The 21,043-nt window shown below is 35.9% G+C and overlaps 1 protein-coding gene across 1 annotated transcript; it reads right to left on the bottom strand.

Moving 5' to 3' along the window:
• Positions 1-10,228: 10,228 nt before the first annotated feature.
• Positions 10,229-11,687, bottom strand: LOC111877755 (cyclic dof factor 3). Its single transcript, XM_023874263.3, has one exon. The coding sequence runs from the start codon at positions 11,507-11,509 to the stop codon at positions 10,433-10,435; it is 1,077 nt and encodes a 358-aa protein (XP_023730031.1). The 5' UTR covers positions 11,510-11,687; the 3' UTR covers positions 10,229-10,432.
• Positions 11,688-21,043: the final 9,356 nt, after the last annotated feature.

Here is a 21,043-nt window from a genome sequence, read left to right as displayed (position 1 = left end):
TGGAACAACACAGAAACAAAATAATGTCAACACGATAGGTTGTAAACCTCAACTCGTGTGCTAGTGATGATCGATAAGGTCTAGTTTGATTTGTTCTTGAAACCTTTCAAGACCATTAAGACTCCCACTGACTCCTTGACATATAAGATTCTCTTGTCAATAAACATTTCTTGACAATTAAATATTCAAGAGTTAGTGTAGCTTTTATCAAAACACTTCATAAATTGGTCCTAGTTGGTCTTTGTCTTATCCAAGACATCACAACTTTCCACTTTTGATGAATGTTATAAACCTCCCTATTACTTATCACTCAATGTCACAATCTTAACTCTAAGACTTGTTTTGGAACGAAGTATGATTGACTTCTTGATTTGACCATTTCTTCAATCCTTGATTCCTCTTCTTAGACATACAATTGTACTAAGACTCACTTAGAGGATCAATTGAGATATGGTTCTTAATCATTAAGACCTATCATAAAGCATAAAAGGTACTCTCCCTTCTTCTTAGAATGGAGAAACTTTTATCTTTCTGCCTATTTGATTCTTCTTATTCGTTCTGCTATTGATTTAAACTTTTTAAATCAATTCAAAATTACACCTAATCTTATAAGTATAATCATATTTACTAAACCTTTAGTAAATCATGACGAATATTTTGTTACTCTTATGGTGGACTTGATCAACACACAACTTGGTGTACTCGATCTCCTAGTCCTTCACTTGACACTTTGTCAATGAATTAGTTTAATTTCCAAATATGAAATTTCTCATTCATCGTGCAACCAAGTCACGTGATTCCAAGTTTCTGTCCAATTGAAACTTGGGCGATGAGAAACTCTCCCTACTTGGTAAATTCTCGACCTTTCCATAATTATCATAAATAAGAATCATATCCACTCGTTGTAGAAATATGAAAACATCAATTTTCATAATGATTTCATTGCAAGGAAATAAACAAATAAATAAATTAGTCAAACCAAAATTTATTTTATTTATAAAAGCAGCGGAAAACATTTGTCCTTACAATGCAAAAGCCATTGAAAACTATGTATTCAAAAAGAAAATTCCTAACAACTCTATCATAACTATCTAAGCTCAAAATCTAATCTTCAAGTCCACGTGATCGAGATCCATTTCTTTGTGATTAGACTCATCTTGCTCTTTCGTCAAGCTTCCTTTCTTTTCACCGATCCTGCAAAACATTCAAATGCAATCTTATCACATCATGTATTAAGAATCAACGAATAGGAACTTAATGGAGTTAGATAGTGGATTTTACCTGAAGCACAACCATACTCTTTGACTCTCCCATCTTTGGAATCTTCAGGCTCTTAGGGCAGACTTCTATCCAACGCCCTTTCTCTTGGCAGCAAACGCAGGTCGATTCTCCTAGAACGTCCTCGGAAGCATGGTCGGTTGACTTTCCCAACAAATAGGCTCCATTGCTTGGCCAAATCATTTATGATTCAGCAGCAATGAGCATGTAAGTTAGGTCAATGAGGTTATGGTCATGATCCATCATATAATACTTTCTTTTGAACTCATTATATGATTCAGGCAGTGACTGCAAAACCCAGTTCACAGCCAACTCATCTGGGAATGACACACCCAACATTATCAACCTATCAATGTGTGATTTCATTCCTAAAATGTGGGCACACACGGGTTTAGCATCTTCATGTTTCATTTCCAATAACGCTTTAGTGATATTGAACCTTTCAATTATTCGATCTTGTGGGTTAGGGAGAACAATTGGAGGAGGTGGAGGAAGTGAAGCAAGATTTCTTGTTCCTCGATCGAATCGTGGAATACCATAGTTGTCGAACTTTGACATCTACAAAACGGGAGAAAACAAATTCAAGTTAGTTGATTGATTGAGTCCTTAGTAAATCACCCAAATGAGATACTAAGGCTAGGACCCAACACAATATTCTACAAATCGGGAGAGGGATGCCGTAACCCAAATTGTAGAACATTTGAAGGTAAGTGAATGACGATTCACTAATTTCCACCATGAAAAACGAAAAAAAAAAATTAAGTTTTAAATCTATGAAAACTCCTAGATCCTATGAGATTCATTGAAAATTTCAATGGCATGTTTAAATCTCGATATGCCCCTCTTGTTTGTGACTGGGATGCCGAGGATCACAAAGCGGGTGTGAATAACCATGCAAACTACATGGTGCCCCCACATGTTACATTCACCTATTCGATGTGCCGGTAAACCACACACGCTCCACCGAACTATGGCAAACATTGAGTCACCCTTTGCTACCTTTGCTTAGAACCATTTAGTGTGCCGGTAAACCACACACGCTCCACTAACGTCTTCGCAAGGGCACAAAGTGTAATTTTATGGAATTGCATCAATTCACTTTTGCCTAAGTAACTAAGATTGGGAATTTGTAAAACATTTAGTTACTTTTGTAATTCATTATACTTATAATGGAAGGTTTCGTCCTATCCTAACCGTTCGGCTAACGACCCTCCACTAGTCAAGAGTGCGGTGGGTAAGAGTATACCCATTCAATCGCCATTTTATAGGTAATTTCCTTAAACACCCCTTATAGACCAGCTTCGTGAATGAGGCCTACTAATGGTAAGACTGACTTTTACTCATACATATATATAATGTTAGACTTTTAATGTTATATATAGTATAGGTGTATTTTACACTTTCAAAATACTAGGTGGTCAAATTTAATAATTATACCTTTAATTCAATTAAATTGTAAACCAAAACTTTTATGGATTTATTAAACCTCTTTTAATTATACACCTTAATTAATTAATAAAACCATAAGGATGTGATTTGAACTTTTCAAAACAATACTAGGGTTTTAGAATTTAACATTCCTAATTAAACCTTTAATCAACTTTTAAATTCCAAAACTTGAGGGCAAGTTTTGAAACATTTCAAAACATTAGGTTTAGAATTTAAATATACATCAAAATTAAACTATTAATCAAAATTTAAATTCCAAAACTTGAGTGCAAGTTTTGAAACCTTTTTCAAAACATTAGGGTTTCAACTATTTAAATTTCAAAACAACAATACTTTTGAGGTCAAATTTAAACTATAAAACTTAAAAGGGAAAATATGAAACTTTTCATAACAACAAGGATCAAATAACAAATAAATCTAAATTAACATATAATCACATAATTATCCATATTTGATTTATTTAATGATTTCTTGCAAAACAATTTACCAATTTAATCAAAATAATTAATCAATTATCACATAAGGAACAAATATTTTACTAATTGATAAATATCTTCAATTAGATCAAGAATATACTCATATATATATATATATATATATATATATATATATATATATATATATATATCAAAAAATCAGATTAATATTAATCTAATATGATAAGGCAACTATCCTTCAGCAAAAACAGCAAGAAATCCCGATTTTCCCTCTATCTGACCAGCCGACTCGCCGAGTCAGGCATGACTCGTCGAGTCAGCATGGACTCGGCGAGTTCATCTATAGACTTGGCGAGTCCAGCCCCCAGAACCCCAAAAATCGAATTTTTTCAACATACAAAGCATCAATACAATAGAAATCAATCTAGGCTCTGATACCACTGATGGGTTTTGGTCATAAGAACATCCTATGTGCTCATACAAACCATAATGCTTGGATCTAGGTTTCTCTATTGTACATGCAAGTTATCCAAGACTATAAACCCTAGATCTAACATATGATAATCAATATAACATATAATTAGGGTTTAGATCATACCTTGATTGTTATGTTGCAATAACAATCCAAAATCCTTCTTGTATTGACTTTAGAAAGCTTAGAGTCACAAATGTCAGTCCTCTAATGGTTCACAAACACCAAGAGCAAAAGGATGAAGAGGAGAGAGGATGGAGGCTGCCCTAAAACGTATGAAACCCTAGAAGGATGCTTAGCCACGTTTTTGGGTCATAAGGGATCTATATATATAGGAGGCTATTAGGGTTATCTAACAAGGAAACCCTAAATTGGATGCTTAAGCCCTAAGCAACCCATAGATTCCTTTTCTTAAGGACTTGGACGATTTCCTCATGGGTTTCCCCATAGAATTCGTCCACTCCTTAATATAAGGCAATCCATGGCCCAAATTGCAATTATCTTATAATTACAATTCCAGTCCCTTAAGTTTAATTAATCTCTTTTAGTCACAAACTTAATTCTTATTAATTATTGACTAACATTGATTAAACAATATGATTTCTCCTTTAATATATTATTCTCATAATATATTAATAAATCATATTTAATCCTTTCTCTCCATAATTCGTCCTATCAAGTTGCTTCGGTGAAGGCAACCCAAAAGGACCATGCACCATCGGGTCAAGTACATACCAAAATAGTTATGGACTTAGACACAAATCCAACAGCATGACGGTTTGTGATTGGTTGACACCTTTCATGGTTGGCCCATTAGGGTTTTAGGTCGGATCCCTCAAGTATAAATAGGGATGTATACTAGGTCATTTTGTATATTGAATTCTAGAGTGATAGTCGAATCTCTATGTTATTGTATTTGTAACCTCTGTTTGAGAGCTATAAAATAAAAGAATACTTCTCTCCTGCCCATGGACGTAGGTCACCTTGACCGAACCACGTAAATACTATGTCTTTTGTGCTTATAGTCTTGCTATTTATCCGCTTTACTTCCTAACATATATATATATATATATATATATATATATATATATATATATATATATATATATATATATATATATATATATATATATATATATGTTGTGTGTGAATTTCGAATTAAGATGTAGCTTTTATATTTAACATTTTATTTATACATTTATTATTTTTAATGAATTTTATTACTATCTCTCGATATATGTTTTATATTTAATTATATATTTAAACTTATAATACTTTTAATTTATTTTAAACTATCTATTTTGAAGGAAAAGTTATTATTAACAAAAGTAAATTTTAATCAACTTTTTTTTTTGTTAATTTGACATTTTTATTAAGATCTTCTATTTAAAAATTTTAATTATGTAGAACAAATAGGTAATGAATATATTATAAAAATTATATTCTGTATTTAATATCATATCTAGAATAACAAACTAACTATATTATAATGAAAATAAAGTCAATAATATTATATTTAATGTATTAATTTAAAAAGAAGTTTAAAATTTAGGGGCTTCAAATAAATGTGGTTGAAGAAAAAATATATATATTATAAATATACATAGATATAGATAGATGGATATAGATATATAGATATAGCTAAACATATTCATTAATAACTGATTTTTTTTAACTTGTAGTATTTAATTCCTTTTTTGAAAAAAAAAGTAAAAATAACAAAGGTTTTTATGCACTAAGGAAAACCTACCAGATGAGTGCCCTGTGTTAACTCATCTGAATGTTCATGGAATGTCAATTAATGAACACAAACAATATTTTGGACGTAATAAGTGTTTTGATAAAAAATCTATCTGATAACTTTCTAACCAGAATGTGGTAATAATTTTGTTATTAAATATTAATATAAAATTTTTTGAATGGTATAAGATGATGAAAGAGGTTGAGGATTTTGGGAATGTCAAGATTTTTAAGATAGAAATACAAATAAAGTCTTTAAAATGTTGTAAGCGAAGAGAAATTCAAGTATGCTCGAGATAATCAGAAAGTGGTAAAAATATGCAAACGTAGTTTATAGCAAAAATGTTTGATATGTAAATACTTTTTAAGATAACTTGAAACTTAAGATGTTTGAAATGAATAAATGTTTTAAAGTAAATGAAAGTAAATATTAAGAACACAACTCATGATATATGAGGAAAGCTCTTGTTCAAGATCTCCGGTGCAAAACCTTGGGGGTTATAATTGCCACTCTGCCTTTGAAATATTATTAAAAAGAATGGCGTGTTTATAGATGTGTAACATCCCAAAAATATGAATTATTTTTTTTCATTTTTAATTCATCAGAGTAAAATAATAATCATGAATGCGGAAAATCATCAGGGAAAATAATATGCAGTCAAAGCCGGATCTTTCCATTTGAAACTGGAAGTACCTGAAAGTGTTCAAACCACAAAACCGTAAGCACAAAACTTAGTGAGTTCCCCAAAATACCACATACCATACATACATTGTCATGGGTTACCCCCATGGTCTTTCATACAAGTGTCTATGGGCTACCCTCATAGTCTTTTCTTGCACTGCCACATGCTACCCCATGGTCTTATGTACAAGTGTCATGTGATACCCCTGTGGTCTTTCCTCGCATTGCCATGGACTACCCCTGTGGTCTTTCCTTGTATTGCCATAGACTACCCCCATGGTCTTATATACAAGTGTTATGGGCTACCTCCATGGTGTTTCATACAAATGTCACAGGCTACCCTCGGGGTCTTCCATGCAAATATCACAAAATAACTAGAATCATATGTTGTATAGTGAGAAGACTCACCTTGCAGACGAGGTCAACAACTACCGACTCTCAAAGAAAAAAAATAGGTGATAAATACCACCTAAAAAACCATACAAGGTGAACCCTTAGTCCACCTTCTAAAACTAGCAAATTGACCAAAAGTCAACCAAGTTAAAAAGTCAACGGTCAAGGTCAATTGTCCAAGTCAACCTCAGAGAGTCGCCACTTCGTGACCAATCCTTAGCCACGTCGTGGCAACTAACCAACAAAATATTCGGGAATCCTCACTCGCCACTTCATGGCGTCCAATTCGCTAGGTTGTAGTTTGTAGGCATGGAAAACTTAATGGGTTTCGATCTTAATCCATTAAGCTCTTAACTCATCTCCTCCATAAGGCTTTTATGGACCCTAATGATCCCTAAAATGTAAACTTTATGGACATGCATGTCATTTCCCAAATCTAGGTCAAAAGATAAAATATGACCTAAAGTTTCATGCAAAAACCCCAAAACCCAACCACATCCTAGATCTAATGTTCTTAGGACTCAGAGAAATCATAAGGTTGCAAGATTTATCTACTTATGTTAATTTCACTAATGAGTCAAAATATGGCATAAAATCTAGATCTAAGAAATATACAAAAAAAGTGAGAGTTTGAGGACTTACAAGAAGTCAAAAAGTTGTACACAAGGATAATAAGGGATTGCTTGGAGAAACTAAGCACCAAAACTTCTTCTTTTTCAAAACCACCAAAAGTTTGCAAAATGAGCTCAAAAGCTTCAAGATAGGTAGGGTTTGGCCAAAGGTTCGTTTGGAGGTGATGGAGGCTGAGGGTGGAGGAAACCCTAGTCATCACTTCCTTTAAATATGGTCCAAAGCCTGAAATTTTTGGGTTTTTTGTAACACCCCTGGCCGAGGTGGAGGAACACGTCGGGACGTGCGACTAAGTTCATGGATCACAGGCAATTGGATATATAGTACAAGTACAACAAAAAACAAAACAACATTTGTATTTCATCTTGATGTTTGAATACATGATTCTTACAGATAATATCATAGTACATAAATTGCCTTAAACAGTTAAGTAGACATAACAAAAACTAGATAATTGGGTCGTCTAAAAATCCATGACTAACCTTCTGTCTGAGAGCTTGGTTGATGATATCCTGAGAATACATGTAGTTTTGAGGGTGAACACAAGGTTGGTGAGAGTTACAGGTTTTCTGCGGTTAGCAGTAATACTTTTAAAAATTCTAAAAAATATTTTCTTTGTAAGTATAACAATACTTAAAACTATTTTTGTAAAAATTTGAAAAACCAAAATGCATCTTTGTATAAGTAAATCCATATTTAAATAGTTTTGAAAGAAATCAAAACCCATGATTTTGTAGTAAGAGAGAAGGATTGTAGTTAATGTTTGTAGTGAATCCAATAACCAAACTATGTGACGAGATATAACCCTTACAACGTTTCATTGGACGTGATAGGTAAAGGTTTAAGATAATTATACAGATAAAATAGTACAGTTTAAGTTTTACGGATAAACGGATAAAGTAGTACGGTTTAAGTTTTACTGATAAACAAATATAGTAGTATAGTTTAAGTTTTATGGATAAACGAATATAGTTATTTGCTAGGGTTGTAGTTAGCAACCGCAGATACAGATAAACGGATATAATTATCTGCCAAGGTTGTAGTTAGAAACTGCAGATACGGATAAACGGATATAATTATCTGTCAGGGTTATAGTCAGCCTACTTTAAAATTTTGTTATTTTTCTCCATCTACTTCACAACTTAACACTAATACATCTTCTATAAACTACTTAAAGCAAACTTCATTCTTTATGTCTCTTACTTGCCTCATAAACAAGTTGTACCCCTTGAAACAATACCTATTATGAAAGCCGGGTATTACATCGATGATTTGGTGTTGACATTAAATGTTTTGCCAAGATCTAACTAAGTTGATAAGATGAACATAACAGCCTGATGTGGTCATCATAAATCTCTATCAGGAAACATAATCTTGAAAATTGAGATGATGTGCTTCCATGTCTCGGGTTCATATAGATATCTTATAGAACAAAAGAATATTTGATCACTTATCTAAAGGTTGTCTCATAACTAGCTCGTATGAGTACAACAGTTGCATTGTATGACATACCTTATGTTTATTATTAGGGAATATTTGACCAGATATTGTTGGTAACTTGTGCAAGTGGAAGATAGTAGGAAATAGTACGCGTAGTCATAACAGTTGGTAATATTAGTAATATTATTATTAGTAGCAAAGTATTTATAGGTTACACGCAAGGACAGTTGAAACAATAATTGACAAGAGATAATATTAGAGATCTAATTTTTTTTTTAATTTATTAGTGTTTAATAAATAAGTAGAAACATGTAGATCTTAAAGAGTTAAAGTATAAGGATTTGAAAGTCGAATTTCAAGGATAATTACTTAGTTACCAAGTAATTATCAAATACGGATTCTAGACTCTCCCTTATGAATAAAAGTGCCCAAAAGTGGATTTGAGGCTGATCTCTCAACCCTAAATTCGGCTACCCTCACCCACTCTCAAAGAAACCCATATGCTCGAAGTTCACGTCGTGATCACTAGAGTTACACGGCACATCAGATGAGCATAACCCTAATCGTTTAGTGTTGAGTTATGTGCAGTTCAAGAAGGTTGTCAAGGTTGCTAGCATAATTCTTGCGTATGACTACGGAAAAGGAATCCTAGTTTGGATTCTATACATCGGCTCCACTAGCTGGAATAAGAAAATCAAAGGTTACAAGGGTTTAAACCCCCTATTTGTTGTTTGTTGGATTATATTTAATTGAACTTTTGATTACCTTATGGATTATGAGATTTTTATGTTTGCTTCCGCTATGCCTTTGTAGTTTGTTTGTATCCCCATAACCCATTATTAAGATTAAGTCGTAACAAATGTCCATACACTAAAATACATCTTACAATTACATGCATGCATCATTCCAGGAAGTTGTACTTTAGGCTGCACACATGTGGATCTGTCCATTAGACGGTTTCATTATCTTAAATTCACCTGACAATTATTACCATTCTATGATTTTTAGGTTTCTAACGATGTAAAAAAAGGTTGTATGTATAAAATACTTTCGTCAAAGCTGTCGCTTTCCTTATTTATACTACTTGATATATATATCTCCATAATACGCCATGAACTTCCTTTTCCAAATGAGATACACATACCCACATGATATAATTAAATAAATATAGCTGGATATTCTCAAACTTGTCAGATAATTTTACCAAATGTGTGGCCTTGATCGATTGATTTGAGAGCCATTGATTCGATTTTATAAATCATACAAAACTTAATATTATATAAATTACCAATATAAACAAATCTGGGCCACCATAGTTCCACCACTACTTTATAAAACAAGAAAGCAAAAGGAAGAAAATACCCATTACAAAAGATATATAGATATACATATATATGCCATTTTGGGACCACAAAACAACTCAATTTTACACCCAAAATGTGGTCTCAATTTCTTGATGACATGAAAATATCTTCGTTCTTTTTAATACTTTTCTTCTGATTTTGATATATCCATCCAGATTACCAATATTATTCATTATTAGATATAAAGATATATCATAGTAAGGTGCACTCCAAGATTATTAGATATAAAGATATACTTATCATATAGTAAGGTGCACTCTAAAGTGATGGTTGTATGCATCAATGGGTTGTACTGTACTGCTCATTGATGCTTTCTTAGTGATTAACACTTTACACTTAACACTCAACACTTTAACAGTTTTCTTGTATAGAAATGTTCATCCTGTTTGATTATCATTCAAAGTTCAACAAAAGATTTACAAAAATCTGAACATCTAAAAGACTAAAACTATAAAAAAAAAAAAAAAAACAAAAACAAATTAACCCTATTGCTATTCCCTCCTATTATATTATACTGATTTTTAACATCGTATTCACACAAATCACATTAGGCTCTTTCCTGAAAGCAAAGCGATCTTGAAAACGCAGCAGGATTTGCTTGTAATAATAACGAAGGTTCTGTGATCGGTTGTTTCTTCTTTTCATCTCCTTTTGCTTCAAACCCTTTGAAGAGATCTCGTCTGCTACAGTTTTCGTTCTTGATTCCGAGGGTTGCCCATATAGAACTCTTCGCAGCTTCATCTGGATCATCGATTCTAAGCGTTTTCGGGATTAGAATCGAATTCTTCTGTTTCTTCGGCTCCTCAATTGGGTTAATTGATTCCCGATCTGATGAATGTTTTCCTAGGATTGAATAGTTTGGAGCAGAGGTCGCCGGAGGTAACCAGGAAACGGAATTCCAGTACGGCGGAGGGTAGAATGGAATCGGAGGGTATCCCGTCGGAATCTGCATTGGAACCCATGGATTATACGACCATGGAGTCCCTGGAATCCAATGAACTTGAGAATGGAATCCGTTATTCTCCTGTGGTTTCTCAACAACGGAATTGGAAGAAACAACGGTGGTTGTTCCACTAGAACAATCGTCTCCGCTTTCTTTCCCTCTACATATCGGCGAATTCGGAGTAAAGGAAAGAACTTTTGGTTGACGAGAAGTATTGTAAACTCCGTCGGAATTCTCAGCAGCGAATTCAATCTGAGGCCCCACATCAAAAGCTTCGTGAGAGATAATAAAACGACAATCCGATGAAGTGTTCTTTTTCTTCCGGCGACCTGCTCCAACCGGCATATTCCTCATCGTGCCTCCGGCAGTCCAGTACCTCTGACAACTCTTGCAAAAATGGCGTGGCTGGTTGACGTTCGAGTTGTTGTAATAACAAAACTTGGTGTTCATGCTTTCGCATCGAGGACAAGGGAGAATCTTGTCAGGCTTCTTTAGACCTCCGGTGGTTTGGTGTTTCTCCGGCGAATCGTCTTCATCGATAGAAGGAGTTTTGGGACTGTCGTCCGTCGGAAAACCATTATCACCACCATCAGCGACGGCGAAGGGGGGAGAATCGGAAATCTTGGGGGTTTCCAAAGACCCGATCTTTTTCCCAAACAGTATGATACCGGGATCCGTCATGAGGGTGGTGGTTGCCGGCGGTGGAGAAAGGTAGATGTTGAGTGTAAAAATCTAAGTGGGGAAGTGGCAGAAGTCTTGGTAGGAATAGGTTTGAAAAATATAGGGGGTTGTGGGAGAAAGGTGGATGCCACATCAGCATGTGAGAAGGTTTTTGAGCCACAAATATGTTGTGGCCTTGATACGTTGGCACACTGGATTCTTTAGGTTGTATAGAAGTTTTGGTGCACTCGAAGACTTTTTAGATGGATTGAAAAAGATCTGGCAGAAAGTTATTGGTTCTTTCCTGGATAATATCGTACTTTTATGTCTAAACACGTTTTTCTTTTCTTTACTACTTTTGAATTATCTTATAAGTCTTATTCTCTTTCTTTGATTCTTTTATTGTATTTAATACAACCAAAAGCGGAATATAAAAATGATCGACACCAAAATATTGGTTATATTGGTTGTAGATTTATACTGGATATGTATTTATCACCAAAAATCAATTTTAGTTTTTTGTTTTATTTTTTAGGCATGTATTTTCAGAAAAGATAACTATATCTATTAATGTTCATGATTTTATATATATATATATATATATATATATATATATATATATATATATATATATATATATATATATATATATATATATATATATATATATATATATATATATATATATTTATTTATTTATTGATACATAAAAAATATTTTTGTTAAAAAAAAAATAGAATATTGACTTAAAAGGGTGATATATTTTTTTATTTGTACACATTTTGTCACTAAGTTTTTTTCGTTCATATTTACTCATTCGACTTGTTAAACTGTACACATTTAGTCCTTATAATCGGCTACTTCAGGTTAGCCTGTAAAAATGACTTAATAGGGTAATATATTTCTCACTTTGTATATATATAGCCCTAATATTTTTGTACATATTTAGTCATTCATATTTTTTTTGTTGCAAAATAAGTCATTTTTGTTTTTTACTCATTGAGTACTTATGAATGATTTATTTAAGTTTTTCTCACGACATCTTACGTGAGACAATCATTAATAAGGTATTTAGGGTTTTTGATACTTATGTATATCGTGATATCGACTACTTGGTTGTATAGGTCATATGTTCTGAACATCATAACTTTTTCATACGATCTTTATATCCATGCGTTTATATTTTAGTCTACTACAACTTTCAATTATATTACTTTTGTTGAAAAGTAATATATTTTTTAACTGACGATCTTTATATCCATACGTTTTTTATGAATGCATGTATTTTTTTTTTTTTTTGTAAAATTGTAAGTAAAAATATATTACATTTTAACGGGAGTAATCTTAACGAAAGTTGTAGTGTAATTAAAAAATGAACACGTTGATATAAACATTGTTAAAATCTGATATCGTATGAAGAAGTTACGATGTTCAGAATACAAGATCTAAGCCAAACCACAAGACCTACGCAACCAAGCAGTCGAGATCGCGATGGACATAAGCATCAACAGCCCCAAACACCTCATCAATGATTATCCACGTAAGACATCGTGAGAAAAACCTAAATAAATCATTCATAAGTGTAACAACCCAATTTTCATAAAAATTTTAAACTTTTGTTTTCATAACATCAACATAGTAAATATAAAATTCCCAATACATATCCATGTTTTTTTGAAAATTCAAAGTACAAATGACCAAATGTGAAAACATCAGAGAATGCATGCCTCGTCATCAAGTCGTGCCCTTGCCCTTATCAATGGAAGTATCTGAATCATACAAATAAATTGTAAGCACAAGCGTAGTGAGTTTCCCAATCACACAAAAGATATAATCACAAAATGTCATATTGATACATATACATACAATTTTCCATGGACTCCCTCCATGGTCTTCAACGGAATGTCATGGGCTACCCTCATGGTCTGATATCCTCATGCCATGGGCTCCCCCATGGTCTTCGCATAAGCCTCTACGTAAATCAAATAACATACGATTTCCCATACTATATAACCATATCATATCAAATAATGGGTCAGCCTTGGTGCCTTTGGCTCATGAGTGTGGTGAGAAGAATCGCCTCAAATACTGACAATAGCTGAATAAGTCTCGGCTTCGAGTATCAACTTCACTCAATCTCTAAACATAAGCAACTCCTTAGATTCAACACAAAACTTCAAACGCTAAGAGTCAACCTTTGTCAAAGTCAAAGTCAAAGTCAACACCCCGAGTTGACCCAAGTCATCGAGTTATCCTTCAACTCCTCGAGTTCCCTTCAAAGGCAGAATCGCGATATTATGATCCAACTAGTCGATTTTCTCTACAACTCGTCGAGTTGTTCCCCTTTATCCGACAAAATCGTGACAAACCTAAACCAACTCACCGAGTTCCCCTACGAACTCGTCGAGTTCTGCACTCTGCCATTCCACTTAATGCATTAAGCCATTTTTCTTGAATCCAAGGATTCCAAACCTCAAATCCCTTCCATAATGTTATCTAGAAGGGTAAAGTTTCCAACTTTACCCTTAAGAACCAACCACAAGGCTTAAAACCCCAAACCCTAGTTCTTTAAAGAGGGTCTTGACCCAATAAGCCCCTAACTTCAATTACAACGTTCCAAAATACAGATCTGATGTCCCAAGGTGTATAAATCATGTAAAGTTTCCAACTTTATGTCCATGCATGCTAGAAATGCCCTTTAAGGTCCATTTTTGGCTTCATAATGGACATACTGCATGAATGTGACATGGAGGCCATTAAAGTTTGCAACTTTAAGCCTCAAGAGGTCATGTAGGGGTCAAATCTACTCCATCAACCCCTAGAAACCTCTTCTCCTTGGACAACTCAACCAAAGTCCCAAAACTTAAGCTAAAACTTCAAGAAAATAGATCTAATAAACTACATGCCAAGGTGACGACTTTATACCTCAAAGATGTAGCCTTTGATGAAGAGTTTATGGATCTAGATTCACCCCTCTAAGCTAGGTGCTTCACTCTTCAAGACTCCTTTCAAGAACCACCAACAAACACTCTTAAGCTCACACTACTCAATTTGCAAGAAGGAAAACAATTCTAGGGTTTCCTCTGGGCAAGGGAGGCTGGTAAGGAGGCCAGCCAAAGAAGTTATGTCCTTTATATAGGATGCAACACCAAAAAATTAGGGTTTTCACTTACTGTGCCAACTCGTTGAGTTGGGACACCCCGACTCATCGAGTTGGGTGGTTAAAATGTGTAGTTGGGGAAAACTCAACACAACGAGTTGAAGCCTCCCAACTCGCCGATTTCCACTCAAGACTTGAAAATAAATGACTTTATTTCATATCTGGACCAAGCGTTACAAATCTCCCCTTCTAGAACTAGACTTCATCCTCGAAGTTTGCTGATGCAAAAAGGTCCGGATAATGCTTCCTCATCTCATCCTCCGACTCCCAAGTCCATTCGGAGTCTCTTTGGTGCTGCCATTGCACCTTTACAAGCTTCACTTCCTTGTTCTGGAGGGCTTTCTTTTCTCTATCCAGAATCGCAATGGGATTTTCCACATAATTCAGGCCCTCATCAATCTGAATGTCATCAAGCGATACCACCATCGACTCGTCAGCCACACACTTCCACAACTGCGAAATGTGAAACGTATTGTAGATTTGCCCAAGCTCCTCAGGCAAGTCCAACTGATACGCAAACTTTCCCACCCGGGCGATAATCCGAAATGGGCCAATAAACCTGGGGCCCAACTTGCTCCCGCCTCCTGAAACGGATAACACCCTTCCAGGGTGACACCTTCAGGAGTACCATATCCCCGGCCTGGAATTCTAGGTCCGATGTGCGCCTATCTGCATAGTTCTTTTGCCTGCTCTTCGTTGTTTGAAGCCGCTCGCAAGCCCGGTGAATCATCTCGGTTGTCTTAAGTACCACATCAGTACTCCTCATAACTCGATGTCCGACCTCCCCCAGCAAACTGGAGTCCTGCATCTCCAACCATAAAGCGCCTCAAACAGGGGTCGGTCAATACTAGCATGATAACTATTGTTATATGAGAGCTCGGCCAGTGGAAGTGTAACATCCCAAAAATACAGACCAAAAATTTCATTTTTAAATATATTATTATAAAACCAACAGTATAAGAAAACATCCATAATATCATGTCATGTCAAAACCAACGTAGAAATAATCAAAACATGTTATCATGAAACAATATCAGAGTGTAATCCCAAAGATCTCATGTGCGGAAAGCTATAGTGTGATGCGCTGCGATCAAGCCGGCTCCTTTCCTTTAACACGAAGTACCTAAAACCAAAACTGAAAACCGTAAGCACAAAGCTTAGTGAGTTCCCCCATCATACCACATACCATACAATTACATAGCATACATACTGCCGGGCAATTCTGGGGTGCTGGACCTACCCGTGTCAAGCCATTCTGGGGTGCTGACCTACCCGTGTCAAGCCGTTCTGGGGTGCTGACCTACCCATGTCAAGCCGTTCTGGGGTGCTGACCTACCCGTGTCAATCCATTCTGGGGTGCTGACCTACCCATGTCAAGCCGTTCTGGGGTGCTGACCTACCCATGTCAAGCCATTCTGGGGTGCTGACTTACCCGTCGGTCCTAACAACCGACCCGCGAGGACTATTCCACCCCCTACTGCTACTATCACGTATTGTTGGAATAGTGTCTAAGGCTGCAACTATATTAGGCAAGTATTTGACCCGGTTGTGCATGGTCCTTTTGGGTTGCCTTCACCATAGCAACTTGATAGGATGATTTATTACGAGAGAGTAAATATTATTAATATATTATGAGAATAATATAATGAATAATATATTTGTTATTTGATTAATATAAGTCATAGAATTAATTAGAATTAATTTGGTGACTTAAAGAGATTAATTAAATAAAGGGGTATAAACTGTCAATTGTTTGATAGTTAAACGTTAGACTGTAAATCCATATGGATATGGTATGGACGAATTCTATGAGTTTTAGGATAGCTAAAATCATCCATATAGATATCTAAGGAATGGATTTGGATAGCCTTAAGAGAAGATTATCCAATTAGGGTTTAGGTTGTAACCCTTAAGGAGTCTACAAGTATAAATAGACCCCATGGCATAGGGAATTCGGCACCTCTCCTAAAGCAAGAGAACCCTGGCCGATTTCCTCCCCTCTCCTCTCTCCTAAATCATCTTTCTTGCCATTGGTGTTTGTAAGCCATTAGAGGAGTGACACTTGTGACTCTAGAAGCTCCAAGACCTCAAGATCAACAAGGAACTCAAAGGTATGATTCTAGATCTGTTTCAATGTTGTTATTTAACCTAATTAGTCATTAGAAGACTTGGATTCAAAGCATGTTTATTAGAAAGCCTAGATCCAAGCATTAGGGTTTTGCATGCGCACATAGGAAAGTTCTTATGGCTAAAACCCATCAGTGGTATCAGAGACTAGCTTGGTTTTCTTTAAATTGTTGCTTGATTAACCGAAACAAACCTGCAAAATTCGATTTTTAGGTTTCTGAGTCATGGACTCGGCGAGTTCCAAGGTGGACTCGGCGAGTAGGCCTGACTCGGCGAGTCCCCTTGTGCACTCGGCGAGTCCAGGCGTCAGGAATGGCCAGAATCGGGATTTTTTCATAATTATCTTATGGAAACTTACCTTAATCATAATAGATCAATCTAAATCCGATTTTTTGATATATATGACTATTATCTTGATCTAGTTAAAGGTATTTATCAACTAATAAAATATTTAATTTCCTTATATGATAATTAATTAATTATTTTAATTATTTTGGTAATTATCTTTCAAAGAAATCTTGAATAAAATCAAATATAGATAATTAGGATATTAATTGTTAATTGGAATTATTTGTTATTTGATCCTCCATGTTTTAAATGTTTAAAACTTACCCACAAGTTTTGAAATTTATATTTGTGATTAAAAGTTTTAATTTAGACAACTTAAATTTCAAACCCTAGATTTTAAAAGTTTTAAAATATAGCCCTATACTAATATGATATTACTAGAATAATATATATATATATATATATATATATATATATATATATATATATATATATGTATGTATAACTAAATGCTAGTCTTACCGTTAGTAGGCCTCATTCACGAAGCCGATCTATAAGGTGGGTATAAGGTTGCGACCTATAAAATGGCGCTTAATGGGTGTACACTCACACCCACCGCTTGCTTGATTGGTGGAGGGTCGTTAGCCGAACGGGTAGGATAGGGCAACATCAACATGTTAGATTATGACATCCCTTTTCTAGTATGTAAATGTTATTGTTAGATTTGAACAATTGTTGCTATTCGCCAGAAATGGCTAGAAACATCATTTCATTTCATGGTTTATATAGACAAGGATTTAGATTTTCTTTTAATAATGAGAATGGTTCTATTTTGGCTTATCTAAATGGTGTCTTTTACTTTGAAGCTATACCATGCAATGGAATATATGAAACCGTTATGATTGTTGATAACTTAGGAAATGATGTTTTGAATATTGATTCTTCCACTAGTATGGATAAAGCATCCTTGTGGCATTGTCGTCTTGGACATGTCAACAAGAAACGCATAGCCCAACTCCAAAAGGATGGAGTGTTGGAGTCATTCGACCTTAGGGAAGATGACACATGCGAGTCTTGTTTGCTTGGAAAGATGACTAAGTCACCCTTCACGAGTACATGTGAAAGGGGCGAGGGTCTATTGGACCTAATACATACCGATGTATGTGGACCGTTTAGATCAACCACGAAGGATGGAAACCGCTTCTATGTGACTTTTACCGATGACTATAGCAGATATGGGTATATCTACTTAATCAAGCAAAAGTCAGACACCTTTGAAAAGTTCAAAGAGTTCAAGAATGAAGTGGAGAATCAATTGGGCAGGAAAATCAAGATGCTTCGATCCGATCGAGGAGGAGAGTACCTAAGTCTTGAATTCCACGAATATCTCAAGGAGTGTGGAATAGTTTCACAATTGACGCCTCCTAGGACACCGCAGTTGAATGGTGTGGCAGAAAGGCGTAATCGAAGCTTATTGGATATGGTTCACTCTATGATGAGTCGTGCTTCACTACCTATCTCTTTTTGGGGGTATGCCTTAGAGAATGCGGCCCATATCCTTAACCGAGTCCCTACTAAGAAGGTTGCCAAAACACCTCACAAAATGTGGACAGGGAAAGCTCCCTCGTTGGCACATATCAAGGTTTGGGGTTGCGAGGCTTTCGTAAGACGAGATACTCACGACAAGCTTGAACCTCGAAGTGAGCGATGTATTTTCATCGGCTACCCGCAGACATCCTTTGGATATCTCTTCTATAGACCGAAGGAGAATGTTGTCTTCGTTGCGAGGAGAGGAGTTTTCCTAGAGCGAGAACTCATGAGCCAAGGAGACAGTGGGAGGCAAATCGAACTTGAAGAGATTCAAGAGTCGATAGATGAAGGAACCTCTACCGCTGGCATTCAACCCGAGGAGGAAACTCTGGTTGAACCAATTGATGAATCCTTACCTCTTAGACGTTCCGATAGAGTTAGAGTTCATCCCCAGTTTTATGGCTTTCATATTACTATCGAAGGGGACACGTATATTAGTGATGGTACACTAGTAAACCTTGATGAACCTAATAGCTATAAGGGAGCCATGGCAAGCCCGGAGTCTGCAAAGTGGAAAGAGGTAATGGATAGCGAGATCCAATAGATGTATGATAACCAAGTTTGGAATTTGGTTGATTATGTGCCCGGACGTAAGACCGTTGGGTGCAAATGGATCTTCAAGAAGAAGACCGACGTGGATGGAAACGTACACACATATAAAGCACGATTGGTTGCGAAGGGCTTTACTCAAACTCCCGGAGTTGACTATGATGAGACCTTCTCACCGGTTGCGAAGATTAAATCTATTAAAGTGATGCTAGCAATTGCCGCATTTCATGATTATGAAATTTGGCAAATGGATGTCAAGACCGCTTTCCTTAACGGAAAGTTGGCTGAGGATGTTTACATGGCTCAGCCAGAGGGGTTTGTGGATCCGAAGCATCCGAATAGAGTGTGTAAGCTTGAGAAGTCCATTTATGGACTTAAGCAAGCGTCTCGCAGATGGAATCTTTGCTTCGATGAGAAAGTCAAAGAGTTTGGATTTGTACGAAGCGAAGACGAATCTTGTGTATATGTCAAAGCCAGTGGGAGTATAGTAAGCTTCCTCGTTCTATATGTCGATGACATATTACTCATAGGAAACGACATCCCGACTCTGCAGGAGGTTAAGTCCTGGCTCGGGAAGTGCTTCGCTATGAAGGACCTCGGAGAGGCTTCTTACATTTTGGGAATAAGGATAGTAAGAGAAAGAAGTAAGAGACTAATTGGACTTAGTCAGAATACTTACTTAGAGAAGGTACTAAAACGTTTTAGTATGGAAAACTCAAAGAAGGGAGAACTACCGATACAAAGTAATGCCAAATTGAGTAAGACTCAAAGTCCGAGTACCGAAGCTGAAATAGCAGAAATGAGCCGAGTACCATACGCTTCCGCAGTTGGCTCAATCATGTACGCTATGACTTGTACTCGCCCTGATGTAGCCTTCGCTTTGAGCATGGTTAGCAGATATCAAGGGAATCCTGGCAAAGCACATTGGATTGCAGTGAAAAACATCCTTAAGTACCTTCAGAGGACGAAGGAATGGTTCTTAGTCCTCGGAGGGAGTGATGACTTAAAGGTGCGAGGGTATAGTGACGCCAGTTTTCAGACCGACAGGGACAACTACCGTTCGCAGTCGGGCTGGGTCTTTACCCTAAATGGAGGAGCAGTGACATGGAAGAGTTCCAAGCAGGAAACCGTAGCTGATTCAACGTGCGAATCAGAGTACATTGCAGCGAGCGAAGTGTCGAAGGAGGCAATATGGCTAAAGAACTTCATCGATGATCTTGGAGTTGTACCTGCCATAAAGGAGCCAATGGAGATTTTCTGTGATAACGAAGGCGCGGTTGCCTTGACCAAGGAACCGAGGGATCATGGTAGATCAAGACATATCGACAGAAAGTATCACTTCATTAGACATCGTGTAGAAGAAGGACAACTCGTAGTGAAGAGGATATCATCAGAAGATAACCCAGCAGATCCGCTTACGAAGGGACTGAGTAGGGTTAAGCACTTGCAGCATGCTAGGAGTATTGGGCTGAAGGATGATATTAGCATAGATTAGATAGTATTAGAAACGTGTAATAGATAAATGTAATTGACATTTGATGATTAAATAAAGGAGTTTTATTTATGAGTAATGTTACTATCTTATGTTAATTGTTTAGCTATTGTTTCACTTTGCATGTTTTGACTTCCAGAATACTTGAGTTTATTAGGAATAATCGAATTGTTCAAATGGTCCATAATCGTTCATATGTTGGGAGTAGATATGAATGAAGATTGTCATGAATTGGTGTGTAGAATGTCTAAATGGTGTTAGACATAGCAAAGGATTGCTGCAACGTTCATGAGTGCTTATGAACTAGTTTTGAGCATTGGAATAAACTCGCGCTTGCTGGAATCACCTT

The sequence above is a fragment of the Lactuca sativa genome, chromosome 4, assembly GCF_002870075.4.
Source record: "Lactuca sativa cultivar Salinas chromosome 4, Lsat_Salinas_v11, whole genome shotgun sequence".
In the NCBI taxonomy this organism is placed as follows: domain Eukaryota; kingdom Viridiplantae; phylum Streptophyta; class Magnoliopsida; order Asterales; family Asteraceae; genus Lactuca; species Lactuca sativa.
Note: the sequence above shows the minus strand (reverse complement) of the source record. Positions and strands in the feature narration are given on the sequence as shown.